Raw genomic sequence first — 15,042 nt, 5'->3', positions numbered from 1 at the left:
CTCGCTCACTTCGGCTGATTTGGATGTTAAGTTTGGCTCAAGGAGGAACGAAAGTGCACTGAAAGTGGCAGCGGCACAATAAGCACTTGACCTCAATTATCCTGTTTTCATAATCGTTGGGAGCTGAAATCAAAATACGATGAATTGCATAGCCCTAATTTTTTTCAACACATTGCTAATCACTTTTACCAAGCTTTATGTATGCGCTTGGTAGCGGAATAGGCTATATTACGCCTATAGCTATATATTAAATGCTCATTATGGATTAGTATTCTCCTCTGTATATATTTAAGTAATTAAATTTAATATGAATCTGCGATTAGTTGACTAATGGCTTAAATGAACAACTACTAGTCGACTAGAAAAAAATCTTTATAGTCGGGGGCAGCCCTAATGTAAATGCACTTCTCAATTAGGTGCAGGTTTTCCCATAGGCAGGTGAGGGTACATTTTATCCTTTAAAAACCTTCCAGATAAAGGCATCTTGGTAGAAAGGATTCGGATGTTGCCTTCTCCCTTTTATCCTGTCTGCGACGGTAGCGGTTTTCCTGCACAGCCATGTTGTAAAGGTATTGATGTGCTGGAGGTACTTCCTCTTTTGAAACCCGCACTCCTGTTCAGTCTATTGACTGTATCTTCTGTAGTGCATCTCTGCACCAGATGTTCGAGAGAGAGAGAGAGAGAGAGAGACCTGTGTTCACACTGCTCTGATGGAGTCGTAGAGGACGAGCTGCACCTCCTCACTGAGTGCAGCAAGTATAAAAACATCAGACACTTATTTCACACAAATAGCACAGATTTTACCTCATTTCCAACAAGCGAGCCTCATGAACAAACTGTCTTATATTTTGGAATAGAAAGAAGAATGTATTCACCTGGCAGCGCAGTATGTGTCTTCCTGCCGTCATATGAGGGACAAGGGCTGAACCCTCTTTTCCTTTTAAACTACTCTCTAGACTATTTTTTTTCATTTTTTTTTATATTTATTGTGATATATTTATGTATAATCTGGAAAGTCCCCCCCCCTTTTATTTACAGAGAGAGAGAGAGAGAGAGATGCAAAGTTGTTCCTCTAAAGCATTAGAGTCATTGTGGTCATGCTGCCCTTGAATGTGTTCATCAATAACGGTGCTTGCATGGTAAATCTGACCTTTGACCCTTTACTTCTATGGTCTAAATAAAAGTCAGTTGGGAGAAACTCAAACATGTTGTGTACCAAACAATTGAACTTCATTACTAGCATCTCTTCTGTAGCCTTGGTTCTAAGGGACCTGATGGAAATCAGGTTATGATTGTTTTTGTTGCATTCTACAAAATAATGTAGTGTTTTGAGGAATCATCCTAGAGAAATTCTAGAGTTAGAGAAATTGGTAATGCTCATGTTTTGTTTTTATTCACTTCATTTAACATGATGACCCTCTGCAAATGTCGATAGTCGTTCAAGATCTGTTCCTTTGCAGTCTAAAAGGGACAGGCACCTATATTTTTCCTTCCTAATCTAATGATACATTAACCTTGACATGATGTTACTTAACTAACGAGATCTCTGGTAATCTTTTCATCAATCTAATCAATTTTGGCTTGCAAGTCTCCAATAGTTTAGCACACGACAACTTTTAAATTGGTATCGTAATTAATTTAAACTGCGTATGTTCGAACAACAGCTGTACAATGGTTTCAGAACAGCTGCAGTCATTTTTTATCAGTTACTCTTTTAATTGCGTTTATCAGAATGGCTCTCGGTAATGGCTTTCTGTTTGTGCACATGCAAATTATCAGCACTTCGTGTGCTTCTCGCTCACAATCAGAGGCAAATTTTAGAGTTTGACGGTTCACAACATGATTGTATACAGTTAAGTGGTGATGTCACATTACATGCACCCTTAAGGGTGTGATCACATTTTCGCAGGCTAAAAAAAGTCCACTGTCAATAGTGTAGTAACGTAGAAGCAACAGAAGTCACTTTCAAACCAAGCAGCTTTTCAGTGAATTCGCATGACCAACTTAAACATGGGCAAAAGCTGTGGGAACGTTTCCGCTCTCATTGTCCAGATTCCTATCGAAGGACTCTTAAATGTGATGGCACCTATAGTTCATAATGTTAGCCGTTCTATGTTAATTTTGTGAAATCTTTGCCTGTTTTATTCTCTACGCCATGTCGTAGAAATGTTAAGAAGCAGAAAAATGCAAATTCATGCATCTCAAGGATATAGAGGACAAATGCAAGGGTTTGCTAAAGTGATGCTGCCAACTGTAAACAAAAGTCCAGGTCCATTTGTCCATCTACATTTTCAGTTCACAGTATTCCCGCTCGGTTTCAAAATTGCCCCGGCTCTTGCACATTCTCATCCTTCAAAGCCTACGTCAAAGCTTCCTCTAGTGTGTAGGCTCCTAACGGCCAATAGGAACATATTTCATGTGTACTATACAATATACTCAGGGCCACCCAGCCAATGCTGCATAAATAGAAACCAAGTAACTGACAAAATGTCTGGTTGCTTAGGACAAAAACTCTCATTAACATAAAGAGCTATTATTGCTTGTCCCTTTATCGCATCACGTCTGGTGTCATGGTGTGACAGTTCTATCTTCTTTTTAGCCATCTGTTTCTCACGCTCTCTTTTGTCCTGATTTTTAAACACTGTCTCTTCCTCAGTTCAATGCAGGGCATAAAACTGTTGTCCCCGCGTCATGCCGTACAAACACTTCCTCAAAGAGACAAATCTGACCTCAGGCCAGCCCGGGGATCTGTGTGTATTTGTCTGTACTGCTCTCTCTCTCTCTCTCTCTCTCTCTCTCTCTCTCTCTCTCTCTCTCTCTCTCTCTCTCTCTCTCTCTCTCTCTCTCTCTCTCTCTCTCTCTCTCTCTCTCTCTCTCTCTCTCTCTCTCTCTCTCTCTCTCTCTCTCTCTCTCTCTCTCTCTCTCTCTCTCTCTCTCTCTCTCTCTCTCTCTCTCTCTCTCTCTCTCTCTCTCTCTCTCTCTCTCTCTCTCTCTCTCTCTCTCTCTCTCTCTCTCTCTCTCTTTCTTGCTGTGAGGACTTTGGGGGGATTTAGGGCCAGATGTGTTGACCAACACAAAGATGAACTCTGACAGCTGCTGCCCAGTGTTTCTCTCTCTCTCTTTCTCGCTCTTGTCACTTAATGTTGGGACCCCCTTTTTTTCCTTCCTGTGGCTACGTAATTGCTATTATTATTATTATTGTTATTGACTGAATGATCCTATAGACCAGGGATCAGCAACTCCGGTCCTGGAGGGCCACTGTCCTGCAGAGTTTAGCTTCAGCCCTGATAAAAACTCACCTGCCTGTATCTATCTAGTAATCCTGAAAACACTGATTGCCTTGTTCAGGTGTGTTTAATTAGGGTTGGAGCTAAACTCTGCAGGACAGTGGCCCTCCAGGACCGGAGTTGCTGATCCCTGCTATAGACCATTTAGGAGCAGAATACCAACATTCCAGATGAAACTGGACAAAATGTGTCTGGTTGTTAAAGTCACATATGTAAATTTTACTCCTTCCAAAATGGTAAAAAATAAACATGCGAGAGCGTGTTATAATGGCTCCCAGTAGCCAGATACTACTGCAACACGCATCGCCACAGATATGGCCCGCCATAGAAGAGTAGCTGAGCATCTCTTCAGCAAGCTGAAGTATAATTTTAGAGAATTTGAGCACCCTTTTTCATAAAACTGCAGTTTAAATTGATCCTGTCTATCCAACAAGGAGGAAAAAACACACACCAAAAAGTTTCCTCGTTGTATTTTGCTAGATTGTATTCTGAAGTTATACTACCTTAGCTTTGTGGAAATGTAAGTAATTTTCACTTGGGTTGGGTAGTGTGATTTTATATAATGTCTATCGTTAGAAATTTGGTTATATCATTTATACATTGGTATGCAAATATATCCATGTAGCACAGTACTAGCTCAAGTTATTGGCACTTCAGAGTAATAACGAAACATGCTTGAATGAGAAAATAAAGTCTGGGACATGCATGATTAAAAACATTTAAGTGGAATAAGCAGCTAAATATCATTTGATACAGTGCACTTCAATGCATGCATGTTTTTGCATTGTACTTGCATTGTAATGCAATTATATCTGTAATTAATTTCTGTTAATACATCTATAATTACACTGTTGATCCTTCCCTTACCTTTTAACCCACTCTTAAACCGTACCACCAAACCTTCCCCTAACCTTACCTGTATCCCATCTCAATAGTAGCAAAAATGTTTTGCAATACATGAATACAATAAGTACATATTTATTTGATGTATGTACATGGTAGTTAAATACACTTAATATAAATTGTGACTACAAAAATAATTTAGTGTATTAGATCCATGCATTAGTTCTTAAAGTGACAGCAGTCTAATTACAGGAAGTTATTTTGATTACATTTTACAAAGGCACATGAATTTCTAAGAAATATGCACAGATAAATCATTTAGCCTATAATAAGCACTGCAATATTCCATATAAATATAAGAATTGTTCATTTTGATTTAATGGTGAATTTCATTTTTCCTATTGTTTGTGATTGGCTTCTTAGTTTTTCTTATTAAAAATAAGAATAATCTTGTCATATATCGTTATCATGAAATAGTTTCTCATATCATGAAGTAAGACTTTGGTCGTGTTGCCCACTCCTTTTTTTTTGCACTAATATTTGCATAAAAAAAATACGTCATTTGGTTACTGCACTGAACACATGGCGTTTCGGCATTGTCGTCATCGCGACATGTTCGACTGGGTGAACTATCTCTTTGAGAGAAATGTGACTTCATGTGCCTTGCCTAATTTCTTTTCCTCGTTCATTTCCCCCTTCCTCTCTTGGCCAGATGGAGGCTTATTTTTTGCGCCATGGCGAGCTATTTCCAGCTGCGTGGTGGTGTCAGCCGTTTTAGGAGCACTCACAAGGATGTGGAGGGGGAGGAGTTATGTCAGAGCAGCTCAATGAGTCATCCTCACTCCCACTGTATGTGTGTGTTAGGGGACTGCAGGGAAAATGTTGACATCTGGGTTTAAAGCCGAAGCCGCCATACCCCTGTCTTCTCTGCAGAAATAGCAATATACATTGTATCGGTCATTGAATGACTCTTCCGTGTCATTTGCTGTCACAGTGTGTTTGTGCTCTGAGTGTGTGTGTTTGAATGCCACGTTGTGTCTTTTCATAGTGTGTGTGTATCTGCTGTGCCTGCATGTTGAAGGCATGTGTTTGTTTGTTTGTGTGTGTATGTGTGTCCTGTGGCCTGTGTCTAAGGTCACTGTATGGCTCCATGGGTCATCTTACACATGGTTGGTTAGGCGCTTTCTTGCAGACGAGTCTGCTTTGCCTCAGGATCGCTTGACTCTTGGAATTCTATTGAACTTCCTTCCAATCATTTGAGAGTAATGACCCATGGATGTTGTAAAATAAAATTATAATTTTTTTGTAATGGAATGTTCTGGGTTCAATACAACTCACATGGGTGCCCAAGGTCAGACATGAAGTACCACGCACCTTTAAACATAATAAATAAATAAATGAATAAATAAATAAATACTATAACCTGTTCTTTTGAACTTTGTATTCATCAAAGATTCCTGAAAAAAGTCAAATTAGAATGGTTTCTGATTTCTAACTTGAAAAATTAATGTCATCACAGGAATACATTACATTTTAAAACGTATTACATTTAGAAATCAGTTATTTTTATAAATGATAATATTTCACAATATTACTGTCTTGACTGCATTTTTGATCAAATGAATGCTACCGTTCAAAAGTTTTAGAATTTGGGGTTAGAATTTATTTTTTATATTTGCATTTTGAATTTTTAACAATTTAATTGACAATGTATAATTTATTTGTGCAAATATAAGATCATCTCAATTGTTAGTTCTCCCCTTTTTGTGTCTCTTTTCCTCTTTCTCTGTCCTCCCTTTCTTTTTTTTATCCTTCTGTTTCTCCATGCGTCACTGTTGTTCGTCACTGATGATTTATTTTAAGAGGGCAATGTAATTTCAGTCTTAAATGTTGATTATTTTTCTAAGGCATCTCTGATGCAGCTGCATGAGTTTAAATTGCTCATTGCGATTTCCGTGACTGATGCTGAGGGTCATAATACGCCAATTCTGACTGCCGTGTGTGACTTATGCACTTATGTGAGAGGCTGAAAGGTTTTCACTTCAGTTATGCTATTGACGTACCAGTCTGTAAGCAGACTAGTGAGAAAATTTAGTTTACACGTTCAACTAATGACGTTTTATGTCCTCAACAACCTCTGTAGTCCCATTTAGCCAATTGTTAGCAACTGCCTTTAAAAGACAAATGAAAGCTTTTAAAAATCACAAGAGTGTATTACAGATGTATTTTATATTGTATATTATATTTCAAGCATTCAACCAAAAACCCATAAAAAAAAAAAAAAATTGACTAACTGGAAGTGCTTAAATGCTCACTCGTTTTTGGGTTTTGGCCTACAAAAATACGTCAGCCCTGCACCACTGTATTTGTTGAGGGTGTGATTGGTTGTTCCCTGACGGTGGAGAGAGCTCTTCACTCACTCACTCTCTCTCTGCTTCAGAGTCCTTGGGCCATTTATCACCTGAAGATAATGAGATTGGCTAATGAGAAAAAGAGAGAGAATCAGGAATGAAAATGTGAGTGGTGCGTATAGGTGCGAGACAAAGAAACCTTTGTATGTGAGAGAGGTGTGTGTGATTTAAACATCAGGGGCTAAGATGTATTGCATGACAAGCCTCTCTTAGATCTACTGAAATAGTGCTAGGGTCAATAACAAGTATGATATTAAAATTATATTAAGACGTTTTTTTTTAATAATGAATGACCTGAAACGGTAATTCATAAATACAATTTTTTTTCATTATGGTACCATAAGACGTTTTACATCCTAAACGAAGTCTAAATCTGACACTTTAAGAGACTTTCTTATTTTGAAAGGTAGGGCCTATATTTTAAAACCACTTCAATGCTTCAATTACACATGTTCAGGTCAAGATTTGTCAATGATTTTTGTCATTTTTAATTTTATGTTACTGGTTCTGGAGAGAAGATGGTCAGACTTAACTTTGTGCAGAGATGTAATATAGATATGGAACTATTTTTATAGATCAACAGCACCGGTCCACGTTTTGAAAAAAAGACCCTCTAAGAAAATCATACTGATTTTAAACATTAGGGCAAGTAAATGAAAATTCCATTTCAGTTAACTAACATTGAGTAACATTGATTTTTACGGTTTCACATAAATGCTGATGTTGTAATGCTAGCTATAATAACAGAACAGTTTTGAGTCTATTTACTCTTGTGTACCGTGTGAAGCATTATTTTGCTTCGCTTCTGCTACGGTAAATAGAGACCTACTCTTGCAATGCGTGTGTAACGGATACCAGCTAGTGAGAGCTGTGCAGGTAAACCTCACTCCCCTAATCTCTAGAGCCAAACAACACACCCCTCTCTTCATTGAGGCTTCAAGAGAAGAGAGCGGTGTGTTGTTTGGGTTGATTTCAAATATCAACAGTGTTATACAGCGATTTTTGGAGATCGCACACTGCACCTTTAAGTGTGGTACTAGTTTGTCAGTTTTCCTTAATGTAGCAACGCATGATTGGTTTGCTTATCGTACTTGACTGATGGTTGCACAGGTCTTATTCTGTCCTGTTAGCCTTTGCAGACTGAAATCGTTCTCACTGCATGCAGCCAAACCGTCATTTTTAGCAGCCAGTGACAGGAAAAAATCAGCATGTCAGCCAGGCGAAGAAATCCTCATTTCTCCTCGCACGGTTCAGTAACCAGCCTTCCGTGTCTTCACAGAACACACTTGAGTTGCTCAATACAATGACAAAGACTTTTTATCTTGACAATCGACACTGATTTTGCTATTCAGCACTGTTACAGCTGCCTCGTGGACATAATGAGATGAAAATATTGAATATGTTCATTGTTTAAGACTGAGTTTTTTTAATCAGTGACATATGGCACTTGCATGTTACAGCTCCAAGTACATTTACCCGTATTGAAATCATATTCAAAACAAATGCACAGATTGCTGTATTTGTGAATGTAACATGCTTGCTGACATTCATGATCAACTAGCAAAACCCCGAATGCTCGCTCCTACCAACACTTACACAAAAACACACGCACTCTAACACAAGACTGCATGGCCTCCCTCTGCTTTTCTTGCTCGGGGGGGAAAGGAATTGCCGTGGATATTTATAGGCGGGCTCAAAACGGGTTGTCCTCTCTTTCACCGTCAGGGGTTTCTGTCTGTATTATATTCCATCGGCACAGTTCTTTAGCCGTCCTGAAAGATGTCTCTGCACATTAAGCACAGAAAGTGGGTGGTCGATACGGTTTTATTTTATACCAAATATCAGACCACGTGGGTGCAGATGATGTGGTTTTAGGTGAGTTATTTGCTGCACAGATAAATGTTCGCTGGAATCAGAGCGTGAGGATTTAAACATTTTGGAGATTTATGCTTTTTAAAGTCAATATGCTTTTATTCGCCGTAAGATTTGGTCCTTGAGGTTAACAGTCCGATCTCTCCCTTCTTTCCCACAAGCTACGCCTCATCCTGACTGTGTTGTTAGAAGTCTCTCTAGTTTATTTCTGCTCTTGCTTATGTTTTTCCTTCAAGCAGGTTGTTGCCCGGAATGAGCCAATTCCAAAAAATTCTGTAGCTGTAGAGCAAAATAGGCATATGATTCTTAAAGGGATAGTTCACTGAAAAATAAAACTAGCTTACTCTTGTCGTTCTGTCTCACTAAGTTTCTTGAAACATAAAAGGAGATATTTTGTTTAATCTACTGGTTTCTTTTTTCCATACAGTTACAATGAATTGGAAGCAGAGCTTTCCTAAGGGTTTTAAAACCCATAAAAGTGGCCCAAACAACTTGTGCACTTTATTTCAGGTATTTCAAAGTAATGCAATAGTTTGTTTGGCCAAAAAAAAAAGTCTTTATTCCCTAAAAACTTTTCTCTAAAATAGGCTGTTAACAACAGTTGATCATTGAATCAGTCATTTCAACTTGAGAACCGATTCAGTCCAAAACATGAACAAATCAAACTGGTTTTATTAACTGGATCTACTGATTCATTGAAAAGAGTGATTTGCTCAGCGTTCTTTTCTATAACATAAAACAAACAACTTATTTTTTCTACTTTAGGTAGAGTGGGTCTGAACTGAACTAAATCAGTCCAAATCATGAGCGAAGCAGACTGGCTTTGTTAACTGGACCTACTGATTCATTAAAGCCACAGTATAGAATTTTTCTCCACTAGGGGTCGCTAACCTCTTTACAATAACAAAGGCGTAGTTTGATGACGCAACATTTGCTAAGAATTATGGATGTTGTCGTCAACGTCAAGCCGACCAATCTAATAATGTTTATGACTGTGATATGAAGCAGTTCGGGATTGCTAAGAGACAGCAATCAGCTCCACACGCGACGCGAGTCCCGCGGATATAAAAGGAATATGGACATTTCATTCTACCGAACTACACGCAAGAGCAGAATTACTACTCACAGGTCAGTTTATTAGACAAATTAAACTTGTGAGGTAACGCAGCGCTGTTTCACTTGGTCTAACATTACACTAGCACACTAAACTGCATTTGAGTGTGTTGAAATGTATGTGTTAGTTTGTCTGTTTGAGACTAGCAGTAAGCTAGATCAACATTAGAATAACATACAGATCATATTCTAACATTTTATCATTGTTGAACTATATAACATTGATTAGTTTTATGTAAATGTGCTCACCTGTTTAATAAAGTACATGTAGAAGCGGTCGAAGTCTCGGACGTGGAGCTCTTGTTTATTTACTGTCTATGGGAGCTCTCGGCATCTCGAAAACACCGCGCTGATATTGATTCTCGTTTTAGTTCTCCTTTTTTTTTTATCCAAAGTCTGCTTGCCATGGTCCATAATGTTTGAACGAAACAACAACAGCGTGCAGATAGACATTGCGAACTCCACAGTTGTCTGCGTCTGTCGCTTTGGTTAATCAGAGGGCTCTGCTCATAGCTCTGGTTACCATGGCAGTACGAGCGGAAACCATAGGCGGAAACCAGGGACAACGCGGATATGACGCCATTGACTGCGACAAAATGGAAATAAAGACACGGTCCGTGTCTTCGAATTAAAATATTAATTTCTCTGGATTTAGAAGTTAATTGGAACTGTCGGGATAATGTAAATACACATCTTTAAAAAATATATGACATAGATTTTATATATTTATATTTTTTATATTTTTAAAGCAAAAAAAATACATATTGTGCCTTTAAAAAAAGATGCAGCCATTTGTTAAGTGTTCCTTTCCACAACACCAAAATAACCTTTTTCCTATTTTACGCAGAGTGGCTCTGCATTTTGTGTGTTAATTCATACTTTCATGGCCTCAGCTGCGAAACCGGATCAAATATTGAGCATATTGAGAGTTGTTGTTTTTTTTTTGTTTTTTTTTTGCGTTTCTCTGGGAAAATAACAGCCTTTTTTCTCTTTCTTATGAAAAATGTAAATGAGGTTCTATTTCTAGTATATCAATGTGTGTGGCAGTGAGAGGATCTCGTATAGCTTGTGTAGTCACATGCCTGGCACACCAAGAGATCTAGACAATGAGACGTGTCATCTACCAGTCCTGACACATTAGCATGGCTGTGTGGGAAAAGTAAGGATATTGGGTATTAAGAAAATGATCAAATTGGAAAGAGATGGAGAAGGGGATGAAGACAGGAAGCTCAGTTTTGAAAGGAAGTCATACGAGACTCTCAGCAAGTGATTAAATGTTGTGCCTGTTTGGGATGAAGGCTATTTTTCATTTGTGATATTGACTTTTCTCTGTCTGTCTGTCTTTCTCTCTCTTTTTGCCTATTCTATCTGATTCTACAGGAGAAGAACAAGGACAAAGACAAGCGTTTCCGTCCACTCTACGACATTCCTTACATGTTTGAGGCACGGGAATTCTTGAGAAAGAAGCTCATTGGCAAGAAGGTGAGACTGTGACATTCTGCCTTACGATTGTTTCTGTATAAAAGTTTTCTTCCATGTGTTTTTCTGTCCATTGCATATGGAAGTGGAGTTGTTTGCTTTCTGAGTTTCTGTATTCTGTTTGGAGTTACTAAGCACATTCACCAAACAGACCTTGAACATATCGACTTTATTCATAGAACCACAAATTATTTATATTTGAGGAAAACAAAGAATGGCAAAGCACAGGACATTGACGTGAACTGTTCATGTATTTATACACAAATATGTGCACACTAGGGCTGTTGCAGTCATACAGTATGTTTGCAATACTTATTATCCACAATATTCTATCAGTATTTGTATTTATTAGATCTTTATCATGTCCCAAAGGATAAAGAAAAATGTACCCATTATAAATTAATTGGATAATAAAAAATTCTCTATATGACAGATGTTTGACGGGGATGGGTTGAAAAATTAAAGGGGCCTCAGCTAGAAAAGGAAAGTTGTTTCTAAGGTGGAGCAAGTTATTACATTTTAATTCAAGATATATAGATATAAGGAAATTATATTAGGGCTGTGAAAATGTACGAAAATTTTGCGTTTTCATTTTTTCCATTTAACGTGTTAAAAATATATATTCTTGAATGGACAAAAACACAATTATGTAAAATAATCGAGTATCCTCGTAAGCAGAGTCGTAAATGACTTAGTGTTAAATTAATGTAAAGAGTAGAAAATAGGATGTCAGATCAGTGTTATGAATGTCAGGTCTTAAAGTGACAGCAGCCTAATAAACCTGTTTCTGTCAGTCTCAATGTTAATCAAAGAACAAGACTAAGAGAAAAATCACACTTCTCTTGACTGAATAACTTTTGTAGCTTTAGTGTACTTTAATAAGGATAACTTTAATATTAACTTTAATGATGGGTATGATTATTTGCGCTAAATTATAGAAAAATGTGCAATTATCAATTGACATGTTATCACTGGAATCTTCACTGTAATCACTGGATTACCATGCATGAATGAATCACTCACAGAAAGCAGGAATCTGTATTAAAGGGATAGTTCGCCCAAAAATAAAAGTTCTGTCACCTTCACCCTCATGTCGTTCCAAACCCGTAAGACTTTCGTTCATCTTCGTAACAGAAATTAAGATTTTTTTGATGAAATTTGAGAGCTTTCTGTCCCTCCATTGACAGCTAAGCAACTACCACATTAATGCTTCAGAAAGTTCATAAAGAGATCGTAAAAATAATCCATATGGATTGAGCAGTTTAGTCCAACATTTTCTGAAGAGACTCGATCGCTTTGTATGATGAACAGATTGAATTTAGGCTTCATTTGTGATAAACGGAAGCATGTTCGCTTGACGTGCATGAAGTTCATTCTCATGTGTTACGGAGCTCGTTTGAGCTTCCGAAAGAACCAGTGAAGTTAATTTTATTAAAAAAAAAAATCTTTATTTGTGTTCCGAAGATGAACGATATGAGGGTAAGTAATTAATGTGATCATTTTCATTTTTGGGTGAACTATCACTTTAAGTACATGGGGTGATTTAAAAAAATATATTTTAAAGTAAACATGAATTGATTCCATCTGTCACTCATAGCAAACAGAGATACTTTGTGTCAATAGTTGCAGTTTTAATTGGGACAGCAGGGTATACACTGGTGAGTGATGTTCTGAAAATTCTGTCATATTGGGACTCATTAAAGTATGATAGACAGATTGTGTAGCTGCACATTATTGTCTATTCATGACTTTTCTCACCCAGACAATTCAGTGTTTATGTGCATAATAACGAAAAGCCCTGCCTGCCCACTTGATTTAACACCAAAGAAATATGAATGCACATTTCCTCACACGCAGACATTTTCTCATAAATGATCACCAAAAGTGTGGATTACTATGCAGCTTCATATTGCCCTTGTATGATCGTAAGGCTCCTAGAAACCAATATTTTATTGCCTCTTCTTTTTACAGAAGTCTGGTTCACTGACCTGGAATCATTCAAATATTCTGACACTAGAGAGGGAAAATGGAAAGCAGCGAGTTTTGCCTCAGATCAGAGTTTTGCATTTCCCGTGTATGCACTCAGCGGTAACAGATAGTTGGATTTATACAACACACTGTGTGATAAGATATGCCTGTTTGCATATTTATGAATTCATTCAGAAGTTATCCAGCTCAAGAAGACAGGAGTGTGGTAATCATTCAATTTTGGCTTAAGTGTCACAGAAGTGCTTTGACTTAAATTAGTAGTGTATGGAATTAATCATCTTCAATCTTCAGTCAAAAGTAGCATCTAAATATTTCAGGAAAGGAAATATTCCTGCTTTTTTTAAAAAAAAATGTTTTGATTAGATTGAGGTTGTAACCAGATATTCAGTATTGGGATGTAACATTTGCAATAGTTAAAGCAGAGGTCATTGAAACGCATGTTGATCGACCAGTATTGTGAATATCAGGTTGATGGTGGTTACAGCAATGAATTTTTAAATAAAATGCAATCAGGCTCTTGTCAGCTTTCTTTAGTTGTTGCTAGGACACAATGTGGTGCGAGAATGAGGCCTTGTACTGAGACATGCCATGTTTTAGCATCTCCCCTGCTGCCCTGGCAACCGCCGTGGAAAATTATGTTCCAACTGTTATAAAGTTAAATTAAATCTGTGCAATTATAGAAGTTCATAACTATAAAATCGGGTAATTGTTAAAGACTGATTGTTTTGTTGCTGGAAAAATAGAAATGTAATGGCTCATATCTGCCAGATCAGGGCAGAAGGACGATTTTATGCCCAGAATCTTTTGATTTTGAGTGTTTCTGGCATTTAAGATGCCATTTGTTCTCTACATGCTGCATCCCAGCTAGTCAGGAGGGGTAACAGGGTACCCGCGGGGTCTTAAAAGCATTGAAAAAGTCTTAAATTTGATCATCTCAAATTAAGGCCTTAAAAGCCTTGAATTTGGTATACAAGTCTTGAATTTCGTTACAAAGGTCTTAATTTTTTTTTTTGCCTTTTCTATGATTAAATTCATACCGTAACAAAATTAGCTGTTGTTACTAATGTAGACTTATTAAAAATTAGTCGCGTAACGTTGAGTGCACCTCGCGCTTCACGTCATAGAAGAACGCGCGAAAGCGCGCGCACCCGTTACGATGGTTACTAATCAGAGCTTTTCTGTTAAAAGAGCATGTTTTCTACCCGGTCTTTTCAGTAGTATCTGGCCACAACCATCCACGCGCGCTCTCTCTACATTGTTGAAGAAGCGCGGATGATCTGAAAACACAGACAAGCTGGAGTTCAGCGATCTTCATTTGAGAATATCTGTCACGAGCCGCTTGTGCTGTTTGTGCGACTAAATCTGCGATCAAAATGCAGGCTGATATACAGCAGTGTTTTTAATGTTGATCATTATGCGAGCAAGAATGCAATGTTTCCCAACTATCCACACGATTTCAAATGTGACATTGATTTTATACAACAGTAAAAAAAAAAAAAAAGGGTAACATTAAGTGATGTACTAAATTTTAAACAAAATCTGTGGCTTTGACAAAGACAATGAGTTACCGCCACCTACTGGCGATTTTAATATCATATTTGTATTAATATTAAACGTTTTTTAACATTGAATATTTATTGAACATTGTTTTATTCAAAGCATTATTTATTTTTAAAAGTATTATAAAGGTGAAAAATGAAATGGAAAAATCAAATATTATTTGATTGGCAAATAATATGGCAAATATTGTCCCTTAATGGAAAGATGTGACTGCAGTCGTGGAAGAGTACAGCACGCTAAAAAATTGAAGAACTAAGGAAAAGGGATAGGCCTATGTAGAATTGCACAAGTGCTACTGCTAAAGAGTGCAATGTTAATACAAGTGCAATGTTAGCTTAATTTTAATTTCTCATAAGCTTAATCGAATTGGCCTAGAGAGAATAATTATGACATTTTCTGTCTAAAGACTACATATAAAATAGTTACCAAAATTAAAGTAACTGCAGTTTGACTAAAAGTAATGACTAAAAGTTGACAAAAAATGCAAA

At 37.4% G+C, this 15,042-nt stretch overlaps 1 protein-coding gene across 1 annotated transcript in view; it reads left to right on the top strand.

The window, feature by feature from the left end:
* Positions 1-15,042, top strand: part of snd1 (staphylococcal nuclease and tudor domain containing 1) — a 179,220-nt gene that overhangs the window by 24,939 nt on the left and 139,239 nt on the right. The window contains exon 11 of the mRNA XM_081362702.1: positions 10,907-11,008. Coding sequence (XP_081218828.1) covers positions 10,907-11,008 — 102 coding nt within the window. The remainder of the gene's footprint in view (positions 1-10,906; positions 11,009-15,042) is intronic.

The sequence above is a fragment of the Scardinius erythrophthalmus genome (assembly GCF_964197995.2).
Source record: "Scardinius erythrophthalmus genome assembly, chromosome: 4".
NCBI lineage: Eukaryota > Metazoa > Chordata > Actinopteri > Cypriniformes > Leuciscidae > Scardinius > Scardinius erythrophthalmus.
The sequence above is the reverse complement of the archived record's forward strand: the minus strand, read 5'-3'. Positions and strand labels throughout refer to the sequence as shown.